Raw genomic sequence first — 23597 nt, forward strand, 5'->3', positions numbered from 1 at the left:
AGAGGAAGGAAGGAAGGAAGGAAAGAAGGAAGGAAGGAAGGAAGGAAGGAAGGACAATCACAATAATTCATTGAACTTTCAAAAGGAGAGAATGGAACTGAGGTGACCAAAGGTGGGTAAGGGGGAAGGGAAGTGGGTGTTAGGAAGAAATTGGTAAAGGGCCACAAAAAATGATTACATTGTGTAATGTTGAATATAATCATTATCCTGATTTGAGCATCATGTATTGCACATAGGTACTGATATTCATTACAGTATCCCACAGATATGTGCAATCAGTTCTGTTTTAATAAAGAAGAAAAAAGAAAAATGCTGACCTTGTAGAGTTGACTTTTAGAATTAAGTGAAATAACGCATTTTAAAACACCTAGCACAGTGCCTGCAAAATTCAGGCACTCAATGTTACTTTTCTTCCTTCTCACTGACCTAGACAATGAGGTATATTTGGGAAAAAGTACATATTTAAAAAGCCCTTTTCTTACGAAACTTTATGGAAGAAACAAGATACATGCATCAATGATGCTACACTGAAATGAAGTAGAAATGGGCCGAGCCCGTGGCACACTCGGGAGAGTGCAGCGCTGGGAGCGCAGCGACGCTTCCGCCGCGGGTTCAGATCCTATATAGGAATGGCCGGGGCACTCACTGGCTCAGTGCCGGTCACGAAAAAGACAAAAAGAAAAAAAAAAAAAGAAAGAAATGAAGTAGAAATGAAGTACTAAAATGAAGTAGATAAGGCTTTTCATGGATTTATGTCATCATTTTTATACTTGGCCTCAAATCTAATGTTAAGATTTATTCGGGCCGGCCCGTGGCTCACTCGGGAGAGTGTGGTGCTGGGAACACCAAGGCCCCGGGTTCGGATCCCATATACGGATGGCCGGTTCGCTCACTGGCTGAGCGTGGTGCTCACAACACCAAGTCAAGGGTTAAGATCCCCTTACCGGTCATCTTTTAAAAAAAAAAAAAAAAAAGATTTATTCAATCATTTATTGATTCTTTCATTTAATTGAGTAGTACCTCTTAGGAGTGCCAAGGCACAGCTACTACCTTCAAGGAATTTACAGTCTAGTAGAGAAGATGAACATGTAACATTTACAGTATAGTATTTTGGCATTTTAATAGAAGTTTTAAAGGAATGAATACTTCACTGGGGAAGGACAACAATATAGGAGAGAAAAGCTTTGTAGAGGTTCCAAAGTAAGAGAGAGCAACTTTCTTTCCTAGAAGCAGAGAACCCTACCTTAAGCTACCTTAACAAGGAAGTAGAGTTTTTATTTAAATCTAACTTCTACTTATTTTTTAATAGAAGATACACTCACGTGACTGAAATGTCAAAACACACAAACTGATATATGTAGGAAGACATCTTCCTCCTTCCTCCATCTTTATTCATCTTACTAACTTCTCAATGTGCCCCTGGTTATCCAGCGCCCCGCTACAGAGGTGTCTAAGGTCATCAGTGCTAGACATTCTGTAGATATTTAATGCATCATAAGCAAATGTGAATATATATTTCCTCTTTTTTACAAATATTTTGCTATTCCAATGACAGTGCTTTAAATATTCAATAATTAGAATATAGAGATTCTCGTGCTGTAGTTTGGCTTTACCCTCTCTTAGTCCGTAGCCTTGCTCCACTCACAGATATGCAGCATCCATCACCATTCAACAAATATCTCTTGATTGCCAGGTATTGTTCTAGGCAATGGGGACATAGCAGTGAATAAAATTGACAAATATCCCTGCTGTCATGGAACTCTCTAGTGGAGAGTTCTCTCTGTAGCTCTCTCGTAGGGGAAGAGATCAAAAGGAACATAAGTAAGTATATTAGAAAGTGACAAGTGCTAAGGAGGAAATAAATGAAATAGGGAAGGGAAACATGAAAAGCTAAGATGGACAGGAAAGGCCTCACTGAGAAGGAAGGAAAGAAATGCGGGGCAGTGTTATTATCAGTGGGAAGAATGATCTGGGGGGAGGAAAATCAAGAGCCAAAGCCCTGAGGCAGGACCTTGCATGCCCTATTGGAGGAATAGCAAGGAAATGTGTGTGGCTAGAATAGAGCAGTAAGGAGGAGAATAAGAGATGCAGTCAGAGAGGAATAGGAAGCTGGATGGCTTTCACTGGGAGGCATGCAAAGAGCAATGGGAGGAGAAGTGGGCACTGCACCCAGCAGAACCAGCAGCACCACAAGTGCAGGGTTAAACCAGAGCCAGGGGCACCAAGCACAGATGTAGTAAATGCAGGTGGGCATCAGGTGAAAATTGCTTAAAGAACAGAAGGAGTACTAGGTTAGGGAGAATGGAGCTGGGGCAAAGAATATAAACCCACGTTCCACAGACAAAAAATGTAAGAATAGAAAAGATTCTGTCTCTCTCTTGCCACAAATTTTCCACATAATCCAGAGACCAATGACAAGGACTGGAAAGCCATGCTACAATGCATTTAAATTCTCAATTCTTCATTTGCATTGGCAGTAACTTCAATTGCGATAATTACAAACAGCCTTTTATAAAAATTATGTTAGCAATAAATTTTGATAATCAAGGCTTATATCATAGTTAAAGACTTGCTTTTTAAAGATTATTCCATTGAAGGCACATTTGTTGCCAAACACCCATCTGTTTTACATTTTAGTACTAATTTTTTATCCTCAATCTCATTTCATTGGGAAGTTTCTGGAGGGTACTGTTGGAGGTAGTAGTAGTTATTGCTATTTTGATGGGCGGATGTATAATACCTGCTAGGAAAGCTACCATTTATTCTAATTCTTCTTTGGCAGAGAAATTAATCAGTGCAATTGACGCATTCTTTCAAGCAATTGACAAAACTACCATTTTTTGCCCAATTATTGTTTTGGATCTTTATTTGCTTATAATTTTCTCACCACGTATCCATTTATCTTTTATTTCAGTCTCACTATTTCACCTAACCTGCTCTCACTAAAGCTTTTTTCTTTATTCAGATCCCTCTAGAACTCATCTTTGATATTTAAGACTACACTCTTGTCTTTGAATGGCACTCAAAACTCATATGCTATAATAACACTCACTTATGGTTTTCTTCTTCATGAGAAGAAAAGGACAACCAGTGAAGACAAAGACCGAGAAGAGAAAATACATATAAATTAACATAGCCTAAGTGATCAAACTCAGAGCTGATTCACAGCAGGGGCTTAGTTAGGAAGGATTTTTATTTTAAACCCAAGAAGAGCCTTAGAAGTTATTCAGGCCAATGCCCTTGTTTTACAGATGAAATAATGAGGTATTGAAAATGTGTCAGGATGACTTTGGTTGCAAGTATTAGAAAAGAGCAATTCAGTCTAGCTTAAATAATATGGAAATACATTCTCCCACATAACATGAGGTCCATCATGAATCCCACAGCTGCTCTTCTCAGTAACTATCTTGGCCACGCCATTGTCCATGTGTTAGTATCAACTTCTAGATGTGAGCAAGATGACTACAGCAGTTTCAGGACTTGCATCATAGTTCTAGGACTCGTGGAAGGAGAGTAACAGAAAGGGAACCACATATCTCTTTCTTGCATCTCTTTTTCAGAAATAAACAAACCTGACCAAGAAGTCCTTAGACTTTCCCTCTTGTCACTTGCCCATTTCTAAAGCAATCACTGGTAAGGGAAATGGGATTCAAAGACTGGCTTGATTTTAGCCTTGGACTAAGCTTGGGGTAGAATGAGTGCTGAGGAGTCAAGGTTAAATTAATCAGCCATAATTAAAAACATTAGTTGTCGATATAAGAAATACCTTAATTCTTACATTTGTCCTACGACACTTCTAAGAATTTGCTTCTTTTCTTGCTCTCTAATGATGGATTCAACTCTCCTCTCTTTTTGCAAACTTCTCTGGGGAACTACCTTTTTTGTTCTTTTTGAAATTATCTTAGGCTTCTGTGGAATCAGCATAAGGTAATGGTAAGTACTGACCTTAGAGCCAGAATGCTTGGGTTCAAATATACGTCCCCACCACTTCTAATTGTACGTGTTACCTTAGGCATGTCATTTAACTTCCTCAGAGAGTTGTTGTGAGAATGACATAAGTTAACATACATTAAGTACTCGAAACAGTGCCTGTGACACAGTAAGTCTCCCATGAGTGTGTGCTGTTATTAATAAGGGGTATCTACTGTTTTTACCTATCTAGCATCCCTTCACCACTCTTTTCAGTGTTTCAGTTTTCCTTTGAAGAACAGCCCCTCCTCCATGCCATATTATCTTGGCACAGCTCCCAACACCCACTGGGCAAAAGGTGGGCACAAGGGCCAAGATCTTACCATTTTCCCCTGGAATCTGAATCTTAAGCAGAGTGACTAAAAGACAGAAAATAGTTAAAATTCAGTCTCTCCGATGTCAAGACCTTGGAGAGTCTTTTCTCCAGTTCCTGCTCCCTAGACCCCTGGAACTCTTTTGTCCTTTCCAAAATCTGCTTTTGTTTGTTTGTTTGTTTGTTTGTTTGTGGTTCTGAACCCTTGACCTTGGTGTTGTCAGCACCATGCTCTACCATGTGAGCTAACCGGCCAGCCCCCAAAATCTGATTAACAATTCTTTGTTTGGTTCTGTTAGCTACCCAACGCCTTTACTTTTGTATCTTTTCTAATACCTTTATAAATTCCCTTTTTTTATACCTTTATAAATTCCTTTTTCACTGAAATTAGCCAAAGTTGATTTCTATAGCCATTAGGTTGAATAAATAGTTCTCTCAAATTAAATGACAAAGTAATGTTAGTTTTGTTTCTCATTGTCTCTCTAAATCTAGAGGCTAGCTCCATTCTGGCCCCTGCATAGATAGCATAGAAGTTATGACAGTGACCCCAAAGTCAAACATTCAGGACTCAATTCTAGCTCCACCTCTTACTAACTATGTTACTTAATGTCTCTTTGCTTCAAATTCCTTACCTGTATGGAAAATGGAATAACAACACCTATCTCTTTGGATTACTGTAAAACTTAAAATGATTTCCCAAATGCAAAATGCTTGGAAGTGTGCCTGGCACATAGTTAGTCCTGAAAAATGTTAACAGAGCTGATAGGAGTAGTGCTCCAGTGAGGCTGTCTCTCTTCTTCATAACCCATGACATCGGGCCCTGACTATTCTTAGTTAAATACCTTTGTTCATGCCAGCACTCTCCTCTATTCTAAATCCTTCAAGAAATAGTTAATTCAAGCACCACCACTTCCACAAGGCCCACATTGATCTACAAAAAGCACATTAACCTGACTTTACTTGTAGAAATTATAATCCATAGCAGACACATTAGTCTTGATTTTGTATCATTTTTATTATTTTCTAATTGTGCCTGGGTGTAGATCATGACTCCCCACTAAGACAAGTGCTCCTTGAAGTCAAGAATAATGTTTTATATTTTTTATGTCCTCCATATTACTTAGCCTAGAGTAAGGCTCACAGTAAGTCCTTAATAATTAACTTCTGAATGGCCCTCTGAAAAGCTAAAAGTATTTCCAGTCACAGTGACTTCTGAGTTTATATAGCTAAAAGCCCTTAGGCCTATGTTTTCACTGTATGTATAAGTGCACAGAAGAAACAAAGTCTAAAACCTTTCATTTTCTTCTGGCCCATATACTCTGGGCATCTAATAAATGTTATTAACTATCTACAAAAAAGATGAAAACTTCTGGGACTGACTGCAAATTAATTCCAAATATGATAGGAAATTCCAAAGGTATCTATTACTGTTAAGATTTGAAACTATAATGCCAAAAGATCCTGGCTTGTTTAAAAATGCAAAACAAAGAGATAAGAGAAACAGATACTCTTAGACACTTTTACTTCCCTTTTGATACTTTTTTTTTTTAAAGATGACTGGTAAGGGGATCTTAACCCTTGACCTGGTGTTGTCTGCACCACGCTCAGCCAGTAAGCAAACCGGCCATCCCTATATAGGATCCGAACCCGTGGCCTTGGTGTTATCAGCACCACACTCTCCCGAGTGAGCCACCAGCCAGCCCTAATAATACATTTTTTTTTCAAATAAGAATAATTTTCATGAGAATAAGAATTGTTGACAAAGGACAAAGTTGAGAAGGTGACTACTGACCACTGTATCTTTTTATTATTGTTTCTGGAGATATGTTCTTTTATTTTTGAAACTCTAAATAACTTAAAAGTACACCATCTTCTTTCTTTGATTTCTCTACACATGTGAAAAATATCCTTAGAAATAAAAACTTCTCCCACTGATGCCCAAGAGCATCTAATTAACATATAAAAAGATGGCACTCTTCCATAGCTCTGTGGGTTGCTATTTAGTCATGTGAGACAGTCAACTGAGAAAAAGAAATTGGGGAAGACTAGACTCAATTCCATGTGAAACCATGTGTGAAATGGAGATGCATAAACTGACTCACTTAACCGACCCTGGGAACAAGCTTATATTACAACTAAATAACACTTCTATAAAATTTCATTCTTTTTGTTATATTTAATGTTATGTTTAATGGATATGGTTATGTTTAATGGATATGGTTATTTTAAAATTAAGAAAAAAATGCTCTTTTCTAAATGTTATCCACTATGAATTTTGCAACCAGACCAACTCTTCATTGTTTCCTTTCTACAGGAATATTCAGTCTAGGAGAAAAAGAAAGGGGAAGAGGGAGAAGGATGAGAGAAACAAAACAATGTATCTTACTTGGATTGTGCAAGACAGCCTGGTGCAACAATATTCTGATTGTCCTCCTCAGCCTGGAGTGCAGTGAGCTCTACCATGTTAACCATCACATCATTTGTGTGGCCTGGAAGCTGGGGAAGCACTGAAATGATCTTCTCTACTAAGTTGTCCCCATGATGTCCAACTGCTCCTGTTAAAGCAGACAAGAAAATATAAACTTACAAAATGAGAGGAAAAGGTAAGCTGGATAAAGGCTTTATGATGCTCCTTCTATCAAAAATAAGGGACTTCAAAATGGTGCAGCCTCTATGGAAAATGGTATGGAGGTTCCTCAAACAATTGCAGATAGATCTACCATACAACCCAGCTATCTCACTGCTGGGAATATACCCAGAGGAATGGAAATCATCAAGTCGAAGGTATACCTGTTCCCCAATGTTCATCGCAGCACTCTTTACAATAGCCAAGAGTTGGAACCAGCCCAAATGCCCATCATCGGATGAGTGGATACAGAAAATGTGGTATAGCTACACAATGGAATACTACTCAGCTATAAAAACGAATGAAATACTGCCATTTGCAACAACATGGATGGACCTTGAGAGAATTATATTAAGTGAAACGAGTCAGGCACAGAAAGAGAAATACCACATGTTCTCACTTATTGGTGGGAGATAAAAATTAATATATAAATTCACACACACACACACACACATACACCAAAAAAAAAAAAAACCGGGCTGGGGGGGAAGAAGATATAACAACCACAATTACTTGAAGTTGATATGACAAGCAAACAGAGGGGACATTGGTGGCGGGGAGGGGGGGAGGGAGGAGGGAGGGAGGTTTTGGTGATGGGCAACAATGATCTGCCACAATGTATATCGACAAAATAAAATTAAAAAAAATAAAAATAAAATAACATACATTTTTAGTTTCTGTTACACAAATCAATAATACAAACCTAGTATTTTGCCCTTTGTAACACTAATCATGTTCACAATTACTTAGTCAACATGTGCCTCATGGGTTGGACTTAATGCTCCACGAGGGCAGGCATCCTGTCTTCTCTGGTTACTACTATATCCCTAGCACCTAGCACAGTACCTACATACAGCAGGCATCAATATTATTAGCTGAATTAATAAATATGTTCTTATTATTATATCAGCATATAGTCAGTCAAGCAAATAGTATTATAGGATAATACTATCCTAAAATTTTAAAGCTGAATTTTATTTTTATTTTATTGATGAAGACTCTAAGTCCCAGAAGAGGATAGGGACCTGACCAAGAATAGCAGATCTCCTTTCCACTAGAATTTTTTTTTCATAATGCTAAAGGCCCTGTTTATCTAATTCACCCAGTACCCACCGTGTCTAACATCGAAACTGGCAGTTAGCAGGCTCTCATTAAATATTTGTTTGGATGAAGGAAAGAATAAATGAATGAATGATAATAGCCTGCAATGACAGAAACATTTATTGGGTGCTTTCTGTGTAGCAGGAACTGTTCTAGGTGCTTTATGTGTATTAAGTCTTTAAATAACAAATGAATTAATGAACTCAAGTTAAAACTCGAGACCATTGAGATAGTTCAGTGCTTTTTTCCATGAACCAAATTATCTCTGCAAAAGCCATCATTGGGGCTGCAGGTAGATCCTGCCCAACAGACAGCAGGAATACCCAGGGACCTGAGAAGTGAAGGAAGCTCATGCTGTCACAGACACCACTGCTGCGCAGGTGGTCTGCAACAGCCTCTGCTGCTGCAGCAGCCACCATCACCATGCAGGCAGGCCATTGACTACTCAACTGCATTGACACAAGGAGAGTCACCAGCAGAACCCAGGGAAAAAAGTGAATAAGCACAGACCTGTAACCCAGTGGCCCAACCCACAGGGGGAATTAATGCTGCCACATGTGCTTGCACACCTGGGGGTGAGAGGTATGTGTGAAGCCCACACAACTGCCATGGGCTGGGGAGAGATGCACAGAGAACCTCCCAAAAGTACAGAAACCCAAAGAAAGCAAGGAAGAAAACTCCCAATCACACCAACCCATCTCCCGACAGGGGGAAGCAAGGACCCAGAAGGCACCTCTGTCTGTAATAAAGAGGAAAGAGAAACCCTGCTCAGGGTCACCCATTTAAACTGAGGAGCTCCAGCATACCACGGTGCAACCGCAAACCCTGCAGCCAGGGTACCAACAAGCCCTCCCAGTATTACCAACCCAGTCAAAGAGCAACAGGATACCCAGGCACTTCTCCCAAGACCTCAAGCGCTCACCCACATCCTCAATGAACCAACACATTGTCACTAACTTCGGAAAGGAAGCACTAAGTGCCCCAGTGCCTAGGCCATGGAGGCACTCACATGCAATGGCAACACTGAATTCTGCCGAGGTACCCACATGGAGACTACACTACTGCATCTACCAAGAACCAATACTAAAATACCCTTCTCAACAGTCTATATAAAACACATCTATGGGAGGCAGTCTCTCTCCTCAAAGTCCGCTCCAGAGTAATAAAAGAAGCAACTGCTCTACCAGATGACCAGACATCAATGTAGAGATACTTGAAATCAAAAAAACAAGAAAATATGACACCACCAAAGGAATATAGTAAATCTCAAGTACCAGACACCTTAGAGCAGGAAACCCTTGAAATGGCTAAAAAGGAATTCTGAGCAACAATCTTAAGGAAACTCAATGAAATACAAGAAGACTCAGTTAGATGAAACAACAAAATGAGAAAAAGTATCCAGAATACGAAGAAGGAAATTTAAAAAGAGATTAATACCTTAAAAAAGAATGTAGCAGAACTCCTGGAACTGAAGGATTCATTCAACAAAATAAAAAATACAACTGAGAGCTTAAGCAACAGGTTAGAGCAAGCAGAAAAAAGAATTTCTGGTCTTGAAGATGGTCTTTTTGAAATAACCCAGGCAGACAAACAAACAAACAAACAAAAAAGAATTTTTTAAAAAATAAAGAATATCTAAGAGAGCTAACAGATAACCTTAAGAGCACAAACATCTGAATCATGGTGTTCTGGAAGGGGAGGAAAAAGGAAAAGGCATTGAAAAACTATTCAATGAAATAATAGCAAGTAACCTGATTAAAAAATTGGCAAAAGAACTAAATAGGCATTTCTCAAAGAAAGATATACAAATGGCCAACAGACACAAGAAAAAATGCTCAACATCATTAAGTATCAGGGCAATGTAAATCAAAACAACACTGATACATCATCTCACTCCTGTTATACTGCATTATCAAAAAGACAGAAAATAACAAATGCTGGCCAGGATGCAGAGAAAGGGGACCCCTCCTACACTGCTGGTGGGACTGTAAATTAGTGCAGCTGTTATAGAAAACAGTATGGAGATTCCTCAGACAACTACAGACAGAACTGCCATATGATCCAGCAATCCTACTACTGGGTATATACCCAAAGGAATGGAGATCATCATGTCAAAGGGATACCTGCTCTCCCATATTTATTGCAGCTCTATTTATAATAGCCAAGAGTTAGAACCCACATAAATGTCCATCGACAGATGACTGGATAAGGAAAATGTGATATATATGCACAATGGAATACTACTCTACCATAAAAAAGAATGAAACTGAAATTCTGCCATTCGCAACAATGTGGATGAACTGAGAATTATGTTAAGTGAAATAAGCCAGGCACAGAAAGAGAAATACCACATGTTCTCGTTCATAAGTGGGAGCTAAAAAATAAACAAATAAATTTTAAAAAGAAAGAAAGAAAGCCATAACAATCACAGTAATTTGTTGGAAGAGCACAGAACTGAGGTCACCAGGGGTGGGAAAGGGGGAGTGAGAAGGGGGTTAGCAGGAAATTGGTAAAGGGCCACAAAATATGATTATATTGTATAATACTGAATATACTAATTATTGTGATTTGAGCATCACATATTGCATATGGATATTGATATTCAATGCCATACCCCATAGATAATGTACAATGAACTATATTACAATAAATTAAAAAAATAAATTCAAAAAAAGAAGAAAAACAAAAGCTATCAATTCTTGGAAGACATCATTCCAGCAATAGGTTGGAATATGGACTTGCCATATCTACTTGATATGACCCCATCCACTTCAAATCAATTAATATTTTGCTTCCTGCTGTCTTTCTGTCTCTATCTCTCTGTTGCTTTTTGCCATGTCATATTAATGGGACAGAAGAACTAGGTAGGAAAGGCCAAACCAGGAACCCGAGGAATCATCATTATAACCTTCATAATCTTCATCACAACAGCTAATATTTATGGGGGGCTTATGATATACCATGTACTAAATCCCATATTGTATATTTATTATCTACTCAATTATTAACAATAATTCTTGATTCTTAATTCTTACAATAATTTTTAATTCTTAATAACTCTATTATTTATGTATTCTGCTAGGTAGAAGACTCAATTTAAATAACTTGCTTGAGATCAAGTAAATGATTAACTTGTAAATTACAGAGCAAGAATTCAAACTCAGGAGCCAGATCATTCTAAAAACCATGCTCTTAAAAAAAAATAAAAATAAAAAAAAATAAAAATAAAAATAAAAACCATGCTCTTAGTTTAAAAAAAAACAAACCATGCCCCAAAAAGTGACTTCAGACAGAGCTAGTATGAGTGCTTCTAAGGTGAGTTCTGTTGTTAAAGAAAGCCTTCCTTTTTTATGAGCAGAATATTCCTTTAATGGGCCTAGAAGGAACCATTTCTTATTTACATTACCTATGGTTTATGGTTTTCTCCCCAGCACTTAGACTAGGAGCTGCTTGTTAAATACTTGCTGCATGAATGCCTAGTGATTATAAGTGGCCCTGGGATCCAGAGCGGGGGTCAAGAAGTCTCTAAGTGAATCATGTCTTTAAACTTAGCCTGAAATGGAGATACTAGAATTACTTCATAGTATAATGAATTTCTTTCTCTCTACCACTTCCCTCCTCACTTACTAAAAACTTTATATAAATCTCCATGTATCATCAAAATAACTTTTTTTTTAATCTCAATGCACAATTTCGGATCCCTGCTCCAATGGTATTCTTATTTTTCATCTGCCATTCACAGACACATGGCACAAACAAGCGGTCTGCACGTATTGCCTTTCTTTCCTAACTTCTCTAGCCCCTACAATCTGTCTGTTGCTCACTCCTCCTTCCTATTCCAAACTCAGGGATCTTTGGCAAGTCTCAGTTCCTTAAATCCTCTGCAAATTGAAACTATTGACAGTCCTTTTGAAACTTCGAATATGAGAAGTCAAGACATAAACTACTTATTTTTTTCTTAATGTTTAATGGATAAGAGTTATTTTTACAGAACCAAAGTATCATTTATATGATATGATTAAAATACTATATACCAACATCCTAAATGTTCAAAAACAGAGGAATAGTTTTTGGTACTTTTTAAAATTATGGTATATTTATTGAAGGAGTTCTCAAACTGAGATTTTTATTTTCTTTTATATAGAGCTTCTCAACTTTCTATGATGAATATATATACCTGTTATAATAAGAAAAAAGTATATCACACACACACACACACACACACACAAACACATAAATATCCCAAAATCTTAACAAAGGTTATTTTTGGATAGGAAAATTATGGTTGATTAACTCTAACAAAACGTCATTTTCCCCCAATGTTGTTACAAGGAGCACATGAGACTTATCTAATTAGGAAAATAATTTACATTTCATCAAAAACTGTTTAAAATATTTCATCAGAGAAATAACAAAATGCCAATTTTACATGACTGTGATTACTCAGCTTCTCAGATTTAGTAAAAAGGATATCTGTGTCCTAATTGTCCTGATCTTCTATGAATACAGTTTCTCACATGTCCATCTTCAAAGGGTTTAATATCCATTTTAAATTTTAATTAGTGCCATTTACATGCCTCATATATAGAGTAAGCATTTGTGGCCTATTAATGTCACAATAACTTCAGATTTTCCTTTCATAAAAGGAATAAAATGCCAAGATTTGTATCACACTTAAATTTTCAGAAAGCTTCAATTTTCCTTTATTACAGAAATTTAAAAATATTATTTGACACCTTCTAGAGTAGAAGTCAATGAGAACTCAGTTATCTTTTCTCCGCCCAACTTTTAATCTGGCCAATAACAATATAGTCCCTAGCTTGGACAAAGAATAGTTTAATTCTCAATGCCATCTTTTCTAAGGGAGTGTAGAAAAAAATTGGAAACATAGGCTCTAGTGATCCCTTTTCTACAAGTTTCTTGTGTGATCTGAGGCAACTTCCATAAATGTGGTGCTATTTCACCAATCTAAAAACTCAGAGTTGGTCCAGCTGACACCTAAGTATCTTTGAACCCAAGGAATTGAGATTCTAAATAAAGACGATTGCTTCAAGAGCTAAACTTTTTCAGTTAACAACACCAGAAAATTCCAATCCTGTATGACCCTGTGGATCATAATGTGAATGTGTATGCTAATGTCATTATCATAAGGTAGGTAACATCTTTACTTGCCTCTACTTATGTGGAATAAAGTGAGAAGCAAGAATTGAGGAGTCTTCATAAGATCTCAATCACAATGCAGTAAGTCTCAAGAGATAAAAATGCAACAACGGCCTTCTCTATGTTTCACAAACAGGATTTTTAGGGGTTGTGCCCCTTGCCCCTTTGTGTTGAGATAGAACTGCTGGACTCTTGGACTTAGTATATTTAAAAACTCACTTCCTTTCTGATTCCCCATCCTTCCTTTCCAAGAATCTGCTACTCTGTCATCATTTTTAGATTTTTCAATATTTGATTACATTTCTCCTGTCTTTTAAGGACAGAATACTTCTTTGTAACTTCTGATGTTTCCTTCCATGTAGAGGGACAACAATTAGCATAACACTCCTGCACTTGCTTTACCTCCTTTAAGCAATCACTTTTCTCTTTGGACTACTCTGCTCTACTCCTCCTGGGATAGGTTCTACAGTTGAGAAGAGGGGGAAAGACTGCTCTGGTTTATTCTTGTTGCTGAGAGGGTAAACCTTTCAACTCTGGGATTCAGTATGAGGAAGCTCACTTGTCCACAGATAAAAGTCACATTCTTTAATGTTCACTATGTCTGTAATAAAACTGGTGTTTTGGAACTCCAACTGCCAAGGCTTTATGTCATATTCAATTGGTATCAGAATCTGGGCATGGAAAGAAGTGTCAGTTATTAGATCCTCTCTAATACTACCATTTCTAACACTGCCTTAATAGTTGCTTCACATCAGTCAAATCTAGTACGAAGGGGATATATTCAAGTGGATAATGGATACCAGTTAAAAGCCTGCTTACATTTGCCATCCACCAGAAAGGACTTTAGGGAAAAGAGGACAGGGAGAATTACAAGGCAGGACATATACAAGCTTATTCAATCAGTAGCTTTTCCCACACAGTAATTTTAGATAAGAGAATCAATTGGCATTCATGATATTGCCCCCAACTTGAATCTTTTCCAACATCCCCTATTTCAGTGAATGGATCTAGAAATTGCCCAAGGTAGAAAATGTGGCATGTCTTCAGATCCTTCCCTTAGTCCTCTACCATTATATCAGTCACCATTCTATCTATTCTCTCACTTAAATATTCAACTCCTCCTGTCCTCACCCTTCCTACTATTGACTTAATTTAAACTCACATTTTTCACCCACATGTTACAATAGATTCCTGATCAATCTCTTAGCCTCCAGGATTTCTTGCCTTTGTCCAAAGGAGGCCACAGATGGATGAGAGGCTTGAATTTTACAAGAAATATGGTAAGTTTATGCTTTTGGGGATCAGAACCCTTGACCTTGGTGTTATAACATCATGTCCTAACCAACTGAGCTAACTGGCCAGCTAGTAGACATATTTTAAAACCACAACACATTTTTTCTTCATAGCCCTTATTACTCTCTAATATTATAATTTATTTACTGTCTTCATCCCCAAACAAAATCTAAGCTTAAATGTAAGAACTGATATTTTTAGCACTATTTCTCCTGTTCCTTGAGCAATCAATGCTCAATAAATATTTTTGGAGGAATGAATAATTTTATAACCTTCTAACATATTGATATTTTCCCCTCTTCACAAATGAGAAAACCCTCAAAGGCTCAATGAGACTCAAATGGCAAGTAAGTTGCTAAGCCAGAATTGGGGTTATGCTGGTGTGGATCAAACACCGTCCAGTCAGTGCCTTATATGGCTTCCCAATTGTGTCTCAAATCTATGCTTATTTTAAACAGTATCCTCTAAATTCTAAAATGAAGATATAAGTTGGTTAGTTTGCATTTTGTAGAAAAGCAGATAGAGGAGGAAAAAATCAGTCACTTTTCTGAGCACTAAAGCAACACCAGAATTCAACAACTATGTTTAGTTTTTGAAGCCAACTTCTGGACACCATATCAGCATCATCTCTACTACTCAAGAAAAGGGGCCTCAAACTTTTTCCACTGCCACACATATCGAAGTAGCCATAAGCACAGGCTCTGGAGCAAACTGCCAAGCTTCAAATCCTGGCTCTGACACTTACTAACTGTGTGATCCTGGCAAGTTACTTACCTCCTCTATGCTTCAGTTTCATCTGTAAAATGGGGATAATGATAATGCCTACTTCAAAGGATTACTGTGAAAATTAAAGGAATTTACATATGCAGAGTGCTGAGAAAAACAGTATACTCTCAAATGTCAGCTATTATTCATAGTATCAAATTTCAATACTTTATCAATTAATATACAACCACACCTCCAAGAAAATATAAACACCTCAGTGTATTATAATCCCAGGATTAAGAACAACCCACTGGATAGAAAATTAATCTCTAATAAAATAGATTTAATTAAAAAGCTTACATGAAGCTAAAATTCAGAAGAATTGAAATAAGAGGAAATTTAATTCCCAGAGTTACCACCACCTCCTACCTTTTGATTTTGAATGTGAAGACTATTAGCAAAGCACTCGAGCTGATTTCAAGAGCCAGAAAAAAAGAGGAAACCAGACAAACTTTTTACAGATTCATGAATTAAGTCTACTTTTTAAATTATCCCTGGAAATAAATTAGAAGCCAGAGAAGCTCACAAAATGCTGTACTTAAATCCTCTATGCAAACCTACCTGAAGCATGGGCACCCGAGCTCCTAAGTAGTCTAGACATGGTTAAAGTTAGCTAAAATCAAAGAGACAGACATCAGTGGCAATTTACTTGTCAAACAATTACAACAAACTTTCTATATTTTTTTAAGCCCTGAGAGCTTATTAACTGCTTCAGGAGAGCAAGGAACTTGCCTATCTTGTTCACTACTGTTTTCCTAGCACTGGAGCACTGCTTAGTACACAGTGGGCACTCAATAAACATTTACTACAAAACAAACAAACAAACAAAAAACTACTAGACAAAGTGATATTACCTTATTACTTTCAGCAAAGATGATGACAAAAAATGAGTATGAAATTTGTCTATATTATAATCATGATGTCAAATATTTATGATTTGAAGTTACCTTTGGCATGCCAATTTCACATTTAAGAAAAGATATAAGTATGTAAATCTTCTAATGGTAAATTATCAAAGTTGGCATCCAAAATACTTAATAACTAATAACATAAATTAATATATAAATTAACATCTAAATCAAGACTAAAAGATGTATTTCCTTTTGGTCTATATATTAAAATTGCTAGCAAGTGATTTAACTTGGAATTCAAATCATTTAAGTCATTTGAATAATTTCCAAATTAGCTTCTAATTTTTAGAAGTTGTTGCTGTAATCTTTTGTTTGCTGCAGCTGTCACTGGCTAAACAATGCCACTAATCTAAGAAACAATTTGGTGTCAGAAACCTCACCAAACACATGTAACAATAACTCCCTTAAACTAATAATCATGAGCTCCCCAGCTCCCTAAGCTTGTTGCATCCAGAAGGGCAGATCAATAAAAAACTTGAGCATCATGACCAGGTACTATGGATTGAATTGTTTCCTCCCAAAAGTTTAATGTGTGGCAGGCCTGGTCCTCACTGGGACAGTGTTAAGAGGGTGGGAAGTCCTATTATGGTAATTGAAAGGTGGGGCCTTGAAGAGGTGTTTAGATTGTAGGACCATGCTGTAGTGAATTCATTAATTCATTAACAACAGTGGGCAGGGGCATGGTTTGGAGGGCTTTAAAAGGAGAGTGAATGAGGATGTTAATCTCTCTCTGCTCTGCTATTTTTGCCATGTGAGATCCCTGGGTCACTGTTGCCACCACCAAGACCCTCACCAGATGTGTTCCCAGGCTTGGAGACTTTGGACTTCTCATCTTCCGAAACTGTAAGCAATAAATTTTGTTTTCTTACAAAGTATCCAGTTCCAGGTGTTTTTTTATAAGCAACAGAAAAAGAAATACAGAAAATTGGTACTAGAAGTGGGGTGTTCCTTATAACAACTACTTGAAAATGTGTAGTAGCTTTGGAACTAGGTGTTGAGGAGAAGCTGGAGGAATACGGAGGAACAGGCTAAAGCCTAGATGCTGGTGAAAGTTTAGAAGACAAGAAAACCAGGGAAAGTTTGGAATGTTTTAGAGAAAGGTTAAATGGTAGTGACCAGAATGCTTATAAAAATATGGACTGTAAAGACCACTCTAAGGAGGTCTCATATAGAAATAAGAAGGAGTTTATTGGAAACTGGGGCAAAGATCACCCTTGCCATGAACTGGCAAGGAACATGGTTGCATTCTGTTCATGCCCCACAATTTTATGGAATGTGGAACTTAAAGATGCTGAACGAGTGTATTCGGCAGAAGAAATTTCTAAGCAGCAAAACATTCAGGAAGCTTCATGGCTACTTGTAACAGCTTATGCTGGGTTGTAGTAGCAAAGGCATGATGTAAAGCCAGAATTTAAAAGGAAATCAGAGTGTAAAGATTTAGAAAATTTGCAGCCTGCCATGTGGTAGAGAAGCACAGAGCATTTTTTATCAATTTATTAATTTTTTTATTATGAATATTCATAGATACAAATTACCAGAAATTGTTTTTGTACCCCATGACCCCAACCAATTATCCTCCAACATCCTTCCCCCTCCCCCTCTCCCCCCAAATCTGCTTTGTAGCCCTAGGAATGTTCCCTCCCTCTGTAAGACCACCACACTACTGTGGTCTTTCTTTCCTTCCTTCCTTTCTCTCTTTGCTCTCACATATGTGTGAGCACATAGCACAGAGCATTTTCAAGAGAAAAATACGATGGTGCAGCTCAGCAACCATTTGCTAAGAAGATTAGTACAAAAGGAAGGGATTATCAAGGAAAGGGTAAAAAGGCCCTGAAAGCATCACAGAAGCCTCTGGGGCCAACCCTTCCATTATAGTCCCAGAGGCCTAGGGAGAAAAATGGTCTTGGGAACAGGCCCAAGGCACCCTCTATGGGCATGCTGCCCAGGGCCACCTTGGGAAGCTGCTTCCAGCACCAGCACCCCAGCTGTTTCTGCTGTCCAGCCATGACTAAATTGGTCCCAGATATGGCTGGACCCACAGCTTTGGAAAATGTAAGCCGGAAGCCTTGGTGGCATCCATGTAGTGTTAAGTTTGCAAGATCACAGAATGACAGATGTATTTCAAAAGATGTATGGAAAAGCCTGGGGGCCCAGGAAGAGATCTGTCACAGGGGCAGAGTCATCACAGACAGCCTTCACTAGAGCAATGCTAAGTGGAAATGTGGAGTCAGAGTTACAGCAGAAAAACCCCACTAGCACCATGCCTAGGGGAGCCATGAGAGTGAGACTACCATGGAGACCCCAGACCTGTGGAGCTACTAGCCTGCAATGCCAGCCTGGGAGAGCTGAAGTGTGGCCTGAGACCAGGAAAGTCAAAGGAGCAGAGCTGCCCAAGGACTTGGGGACCAAACCCCCACACCAGCATGCAGAGAACATCAAACATGGAGTCAAGGTAAATGATTCACCAGCTTTGAGATTTAATGCCTGCTCTGCTGGGTTTTGGACTTGCTTAGGAACTATTACCCCTTTCTGGTGGCTTATTTTTCTCTTTTTGAATGGGAATTTGTACCCTATATTTGTCCCACTATTGTACCTTGGAAGTAGATGATTGTTTTGATTTCACAGATGGGACGTTGGACCTTTGAGTTGAAATGATTTAAGACTTTGAGGATAAAATGAATATATTTGTATGTGAAAAGGACATGAGTGTTGGGGGCCAGGAATATTATGGATTGAATTATGCTGCCACAAAAAGTTTAATGTGTTGGAGGCTTGGTCCCCACTGTAACAGTGTTAAGAGGGTGGGAAGTCCTATTATGATAATTGAAAGGTGGGGCCTTGAAGAGGTGACCACGCAGTAGTGAATGCATTAATAATGGTGGGCAGGGGAGTATTGGAGGGCTTTAAAAGGAGAGTGAATGAGGACATTAGTCTCTCTCTGCTCTGCTATTTTCTCCCATGTGAGAGCCCTGGGTCACTGTTGCCACCACCAAGACCCTCACCAGATGTGTTCCTAGATCTTTGGACTTCCCAGCCTCCAGAACTGTAAGCAATAAATTTCATTTTCTTACAAAGTATCCAGCTCCAGGTATTTTGTTATAAGCAACAGAAACAGACTAATACCCCAGGTATGCTCCTGGATGTCAGGGCCTGGATCAAGGACCTGTGCCAACAATAATGCCACCAACACCACTTACCCTAACACCCCAGTCAATTTTGAGCCACTCTGGAACAGCAGTCAAATGCTGCATTTCCACAACCCTCACTAGTACCATGACTACCACCATGACCTATACTGCCTCAGTACCCTAGGCACCTCTGGTAGGCCAGCGGCTGCATCAGCAGCTCTTAGGCCCTATCACTTGCCTCCACTGCCCAGTATTAAGTGACTTGTGGTCTCAATAAATAGAGGAGTTCTTTTTATTCATTAGTACAGAAGTATTTTAACACTTAAACAGTAGGTTTGACAACACAGCTATGTACCAACTGAAAATCAGCTCTGTATATTACTAATACGGAATCATAAACACTATGTTGAAACAAATAAACCTTTAAGCTTATCATTTGGAAGATAATTTGAATAATTATCCAAAAGATATCCATTAAAAAGACTTCAATTTATAAATTATTAGGACCACAGTAACAAAGTAGTCCCAGTTAGAATCTATCCTCCAAAATCTACTCTCCATCAGCCAGCAAGAATTTTGATCCCTTCCTAAAGAGATCATATCATAATTTTAAAATGGGAAGTAGATCATGTAAATTTCTTAGGTATACTATGCCAAAAGGTAATTGGTTTCAGAAGGTATTACAAATCAAACTTGGCTCCATGCACCAGAAGATAGGCAAATGCACTGGCCCCAGGGACATCCTCTTATCCCATTCCAGCTTTATCACCTTACCAGACCATTGCTGCTGCCACTCACCACCATATGCAGATGACCTCACCCTACACAGGAGATCTCACCTCACACAGGATCCAACACTCTGGGCCTGGCCAGTGTCTCCCTCCCTGCCAGACACCTACCTTGCTCAGCCCCACCTAAATACTTTTAAACTGAATTATTCAAGAAGGCAAAAAGGAAGCAGAGCCCATATAAATTTAAATGTACTTGATAAATACCTCAAGTAACTGTTGGGGGGTTCATAGCCATTGCTTTATCATCAAATCTTGTATAACTTTCTCAGCATTCTATTGAAATTAATATTTTCATGTTTTCTCCTTGGCCCTTGACAGAGTGTCTGTGTTTTTTTTTTTCTCTTTTTACCTGTTGTTTTGAATCTATCCAGAGAAACCTCCTACTTGCTACCTTTGAGCAATGTCCCTTTCAACATTAAATATTCATCCACACAATTCATGTACTTAAAATGTCTCCTCCCATACCAATCTGCCTACCGAGTACCTTCACTAATTTCAAGAATAACCTGGAAGCCCACTTCCTGCAGAGGGGTCCTTAACAAATATAAAGGAGGACTTTACACCAACAATACAACACTAACACTTTGACAATTCAGAAACCAAAAGATGCTTAACTTGAACATTTACAGAAATATTGGTGCAATCCAGTCGCATCTGGCCTCCAACTTGATGTTTTTGTTTTTGTTGTTTTCAGTAGGGAACAACTTCTGAGCCTCAATTTATTTATTCTTGGGATAATAAATAACACTTACCTCACCTAACTTGCTGAGATCAAATAAGGTAATGTGGAAGAGATTTTTATCCATAAAATACTAACACAAATATAGTTAGTTAATGTCATTTTTTCCTTTCTCAAGTTTCACTGTGGGCTCAAACTGCCAAATCTTAGAATATTCAGAAAATGTGCATCTTAGTGCATACGTGTTGCATTTGTGAATGACTAATGTGACTTAAGAATCTCAGAAGCATTTTCAATTAGAAAAAATAAATGTGTTAACCTCAATAAATATCTAGTTGGCAGCAAACTTTAATCCATTCATTCATCCATTCATTCAATAAATATTTATTAAGTACCTACTATTTTCAAGGCACTTTTCTGAGTGCTGGTTAATAAACAGTCAACAGGATGTCATCAGGATAAAAAAAAAAAAAAAAAGATACTGGAATTGATGGTCCTACGCACCACTCTCCTCCACAACTGATCAATCAAAAAAGCAAAGACTCCCAACCTGGGACCACTGAAGCTCAGAAGAAGAGGAGGGGAAACTCATGGAGTTCGTGAAAGTGTGAGAAGCCACACCAAGAGAAAGAAGAAACTGCTCCAACCATGTCAAGTCCAGCATCTCAGGGCCAGCCCTGTGAGAGCAGGAAGAACCTGCAGGACACATGGAGCAGGAGCCAACAAAAGCCACAGCTGAGCACTTTGCATGAAGTTGTCTGGATGGAGTCTGCAGAAGAGAAGAGGATCGCAGAGCATACCACACCAGCCCACAGGACAGCGAGACCACTCACAGAGTTCCCATGCACCCACAAAGGAGTGAGGGCCTGAAGCCAACTAAACACAGGAACCACCCAGAGGCCAGTGAGTCATCAGGAGGTACCCATGCACAGCCCACCCCACAGGAAGCATTTGGAGTGCAAGGAGAGGCTGGCCTGCCGGAAGAACACTGGGTTGTACAATGGGCCACTCATCTGCCTTCCCATCGGCACATGCCCGCTCAGTGAAGACAGGTCGGGGCAACAGAACTGCAGGAGGCACAGTTTGCTGGAAAGACTCAGTCTCAGGCCAAAATTTCCACACAGCCCAGGTGTATCTCACAAGACCTGGAAGTAATTAGTAGAAGGAGATAAATAACAAAGATCAAAGCAGAAATAAAAGAATTAGCGAGTTAAAAAAGAAAACAAAAGATCAATGAAAGAAAGAGTTGGTTTTGCAAGAAGAAAAGCAAAATAGATAAACCTTTAGCTAGACTAACAAAGAAAAAAGGAGAAGATTCAAATAAATAAAATCAAAAATGAAAAAGGAGACATTACAACTGATACCACAGAAATACAAAGGATCGTAAGGGACTAGTACAAACAACTGCATGTGAACAAACTGGAAAACCTAAAAGAACTGGATAAATTCCTGGACACATACAACTTAGCAAGGTTGAATCATGAAGAACAGGACAACCTAAACAGACCAATAATGAGTAAAGAGATTGAAGCAGTAATAAACAGTATCCCAACAAAGAAAACCCCAGGACCAGATGGCTCCACTGCCAAATTCTACCAAACATTTAAAGAACTAATACCAATCCTTCTCAAAGCCTTTCAAAAAATTGAGGAGGAAGGAATACTTCCAAACTCATTCTATGATGCCAACAATAACCTCATAACAAAACCGGAAAAAGACATGACAAAAAAAAAAAAAGAAACCTACAGACCAATATCTCTAATGAACACAGATACGAAGATTCTCAATAAAATACTAGCAAACAGAATCCAACAACACACTAAAAAAATCATTCACCAGGCCGAGCCCGTGGCGCACTCGGGAGAGTGTGGCGCTGGGAGCGCAGCGACGCTCCCGCCACGGGTTGAGATCCTATATAGGAATGGCCGGTGCACTCACTGGCTGAGTACCAGTCACAAAAAAGACAAAAAAAAAAAAAAAAAAATCATTCACCATAATAACTGGGATTCATTCAGGGATGCAAAGATGGTTCAACATATGAAAATCAACAAGCATGATACATACATCCCATCAACAGAATGACGGGAAAAAAACCATATGATCTTTTCAATAGATGTAGAAAAAGCATTTGATAAAATCCAACACCCCTTCATGATAAAAACATTCAACAAATCAGGTATAGAAGGAATGGACCTCAACACAATAAAGGCATTTATGACAAACCCACAGCTAATATCATACTGAATGGACAAAAATTAGAGGCTTTTCATTTAAGATTTGGAACAAGACAAGGATGCCCACTTTCCCCACCCTTATTTAACATAGTACCTGAAGTTCTAGCCAGTGCACTAAGGCAAAAGAAAGCAATAAAGGGAATCCAAATTGGAAAGAAGGAAGCAAACTATCCCTATTTTCACATGGCATGATCATATACATAGAAAACCCTAAAGATTCCACCAGAACATTATTATAACTAATAAATGAATTCAGTATAGTGGCAGAATACTAAATCAACACACAAAAATCAATACACATCCTATATACCAAAAATGAAATAGCTGAAGAGGAAATCAAGAAAGCAATTCCATTCACAATAGCTACCAAAAAAATGAAATTTAACCAAGGAGGTGAAAGGCCTCTACAATGAAAACTATAAAACATTGTGAAAAAAACTGAAGAGGACACAAATAAATAGAAAGATATCCTACATTCTTGGGTTGGAAGAATTCACATCATGAAAATGTCCATATTACCCAAAGCAATCTATACATGCAACACAATCCCTATCAAAATACCAATGAAATTCTTCACAGAAATATAAAAAATGATCTTAAAATACACATGGAACCACAAAAGACACT

At 38.3% G+C, this 23597-nt stretch overlaps 1 protein-coding gene across 2 annotated transcripts in view; it reads right to left on the minus strand.

Moving 5' to 3' along the window:
• The window catches only part of SCFD2 (sec1 family domain containing 2), a 425850-nt gene that overhangs the window by 394437 nt on the left and 7816 nt on the right, over positions 1 to 23597 (minus strand). For both annotated transcript variants that reach the window (XM_063108339.1, XM_063108340.1), the window contains exon 2: positions 6669 to 6837. In XM_063108339.1, coding sequence (XP_062964409.1) covers positions 6669 to 6837 — 169 coding nt within the window. The remainder of the gene's footprint in view (positions 1 to 6668; positions 6838 to 23597) is intronic.

Source organism: Cynocephalus volans, chromosome 9 (assembly GCF_027409185.1).
Source record: "Cynocephalus volans isolate mCynVol1 chromosome 9, mCynVol1.pri, whole genome shotgun sequence".
Taxonomy (NCBI): Eukaryota; Metazoa; Chordata; class Mammalia; order Dermoptera; family Cynocephalidae; genus Cynocephalus; species Cynocephalus volans.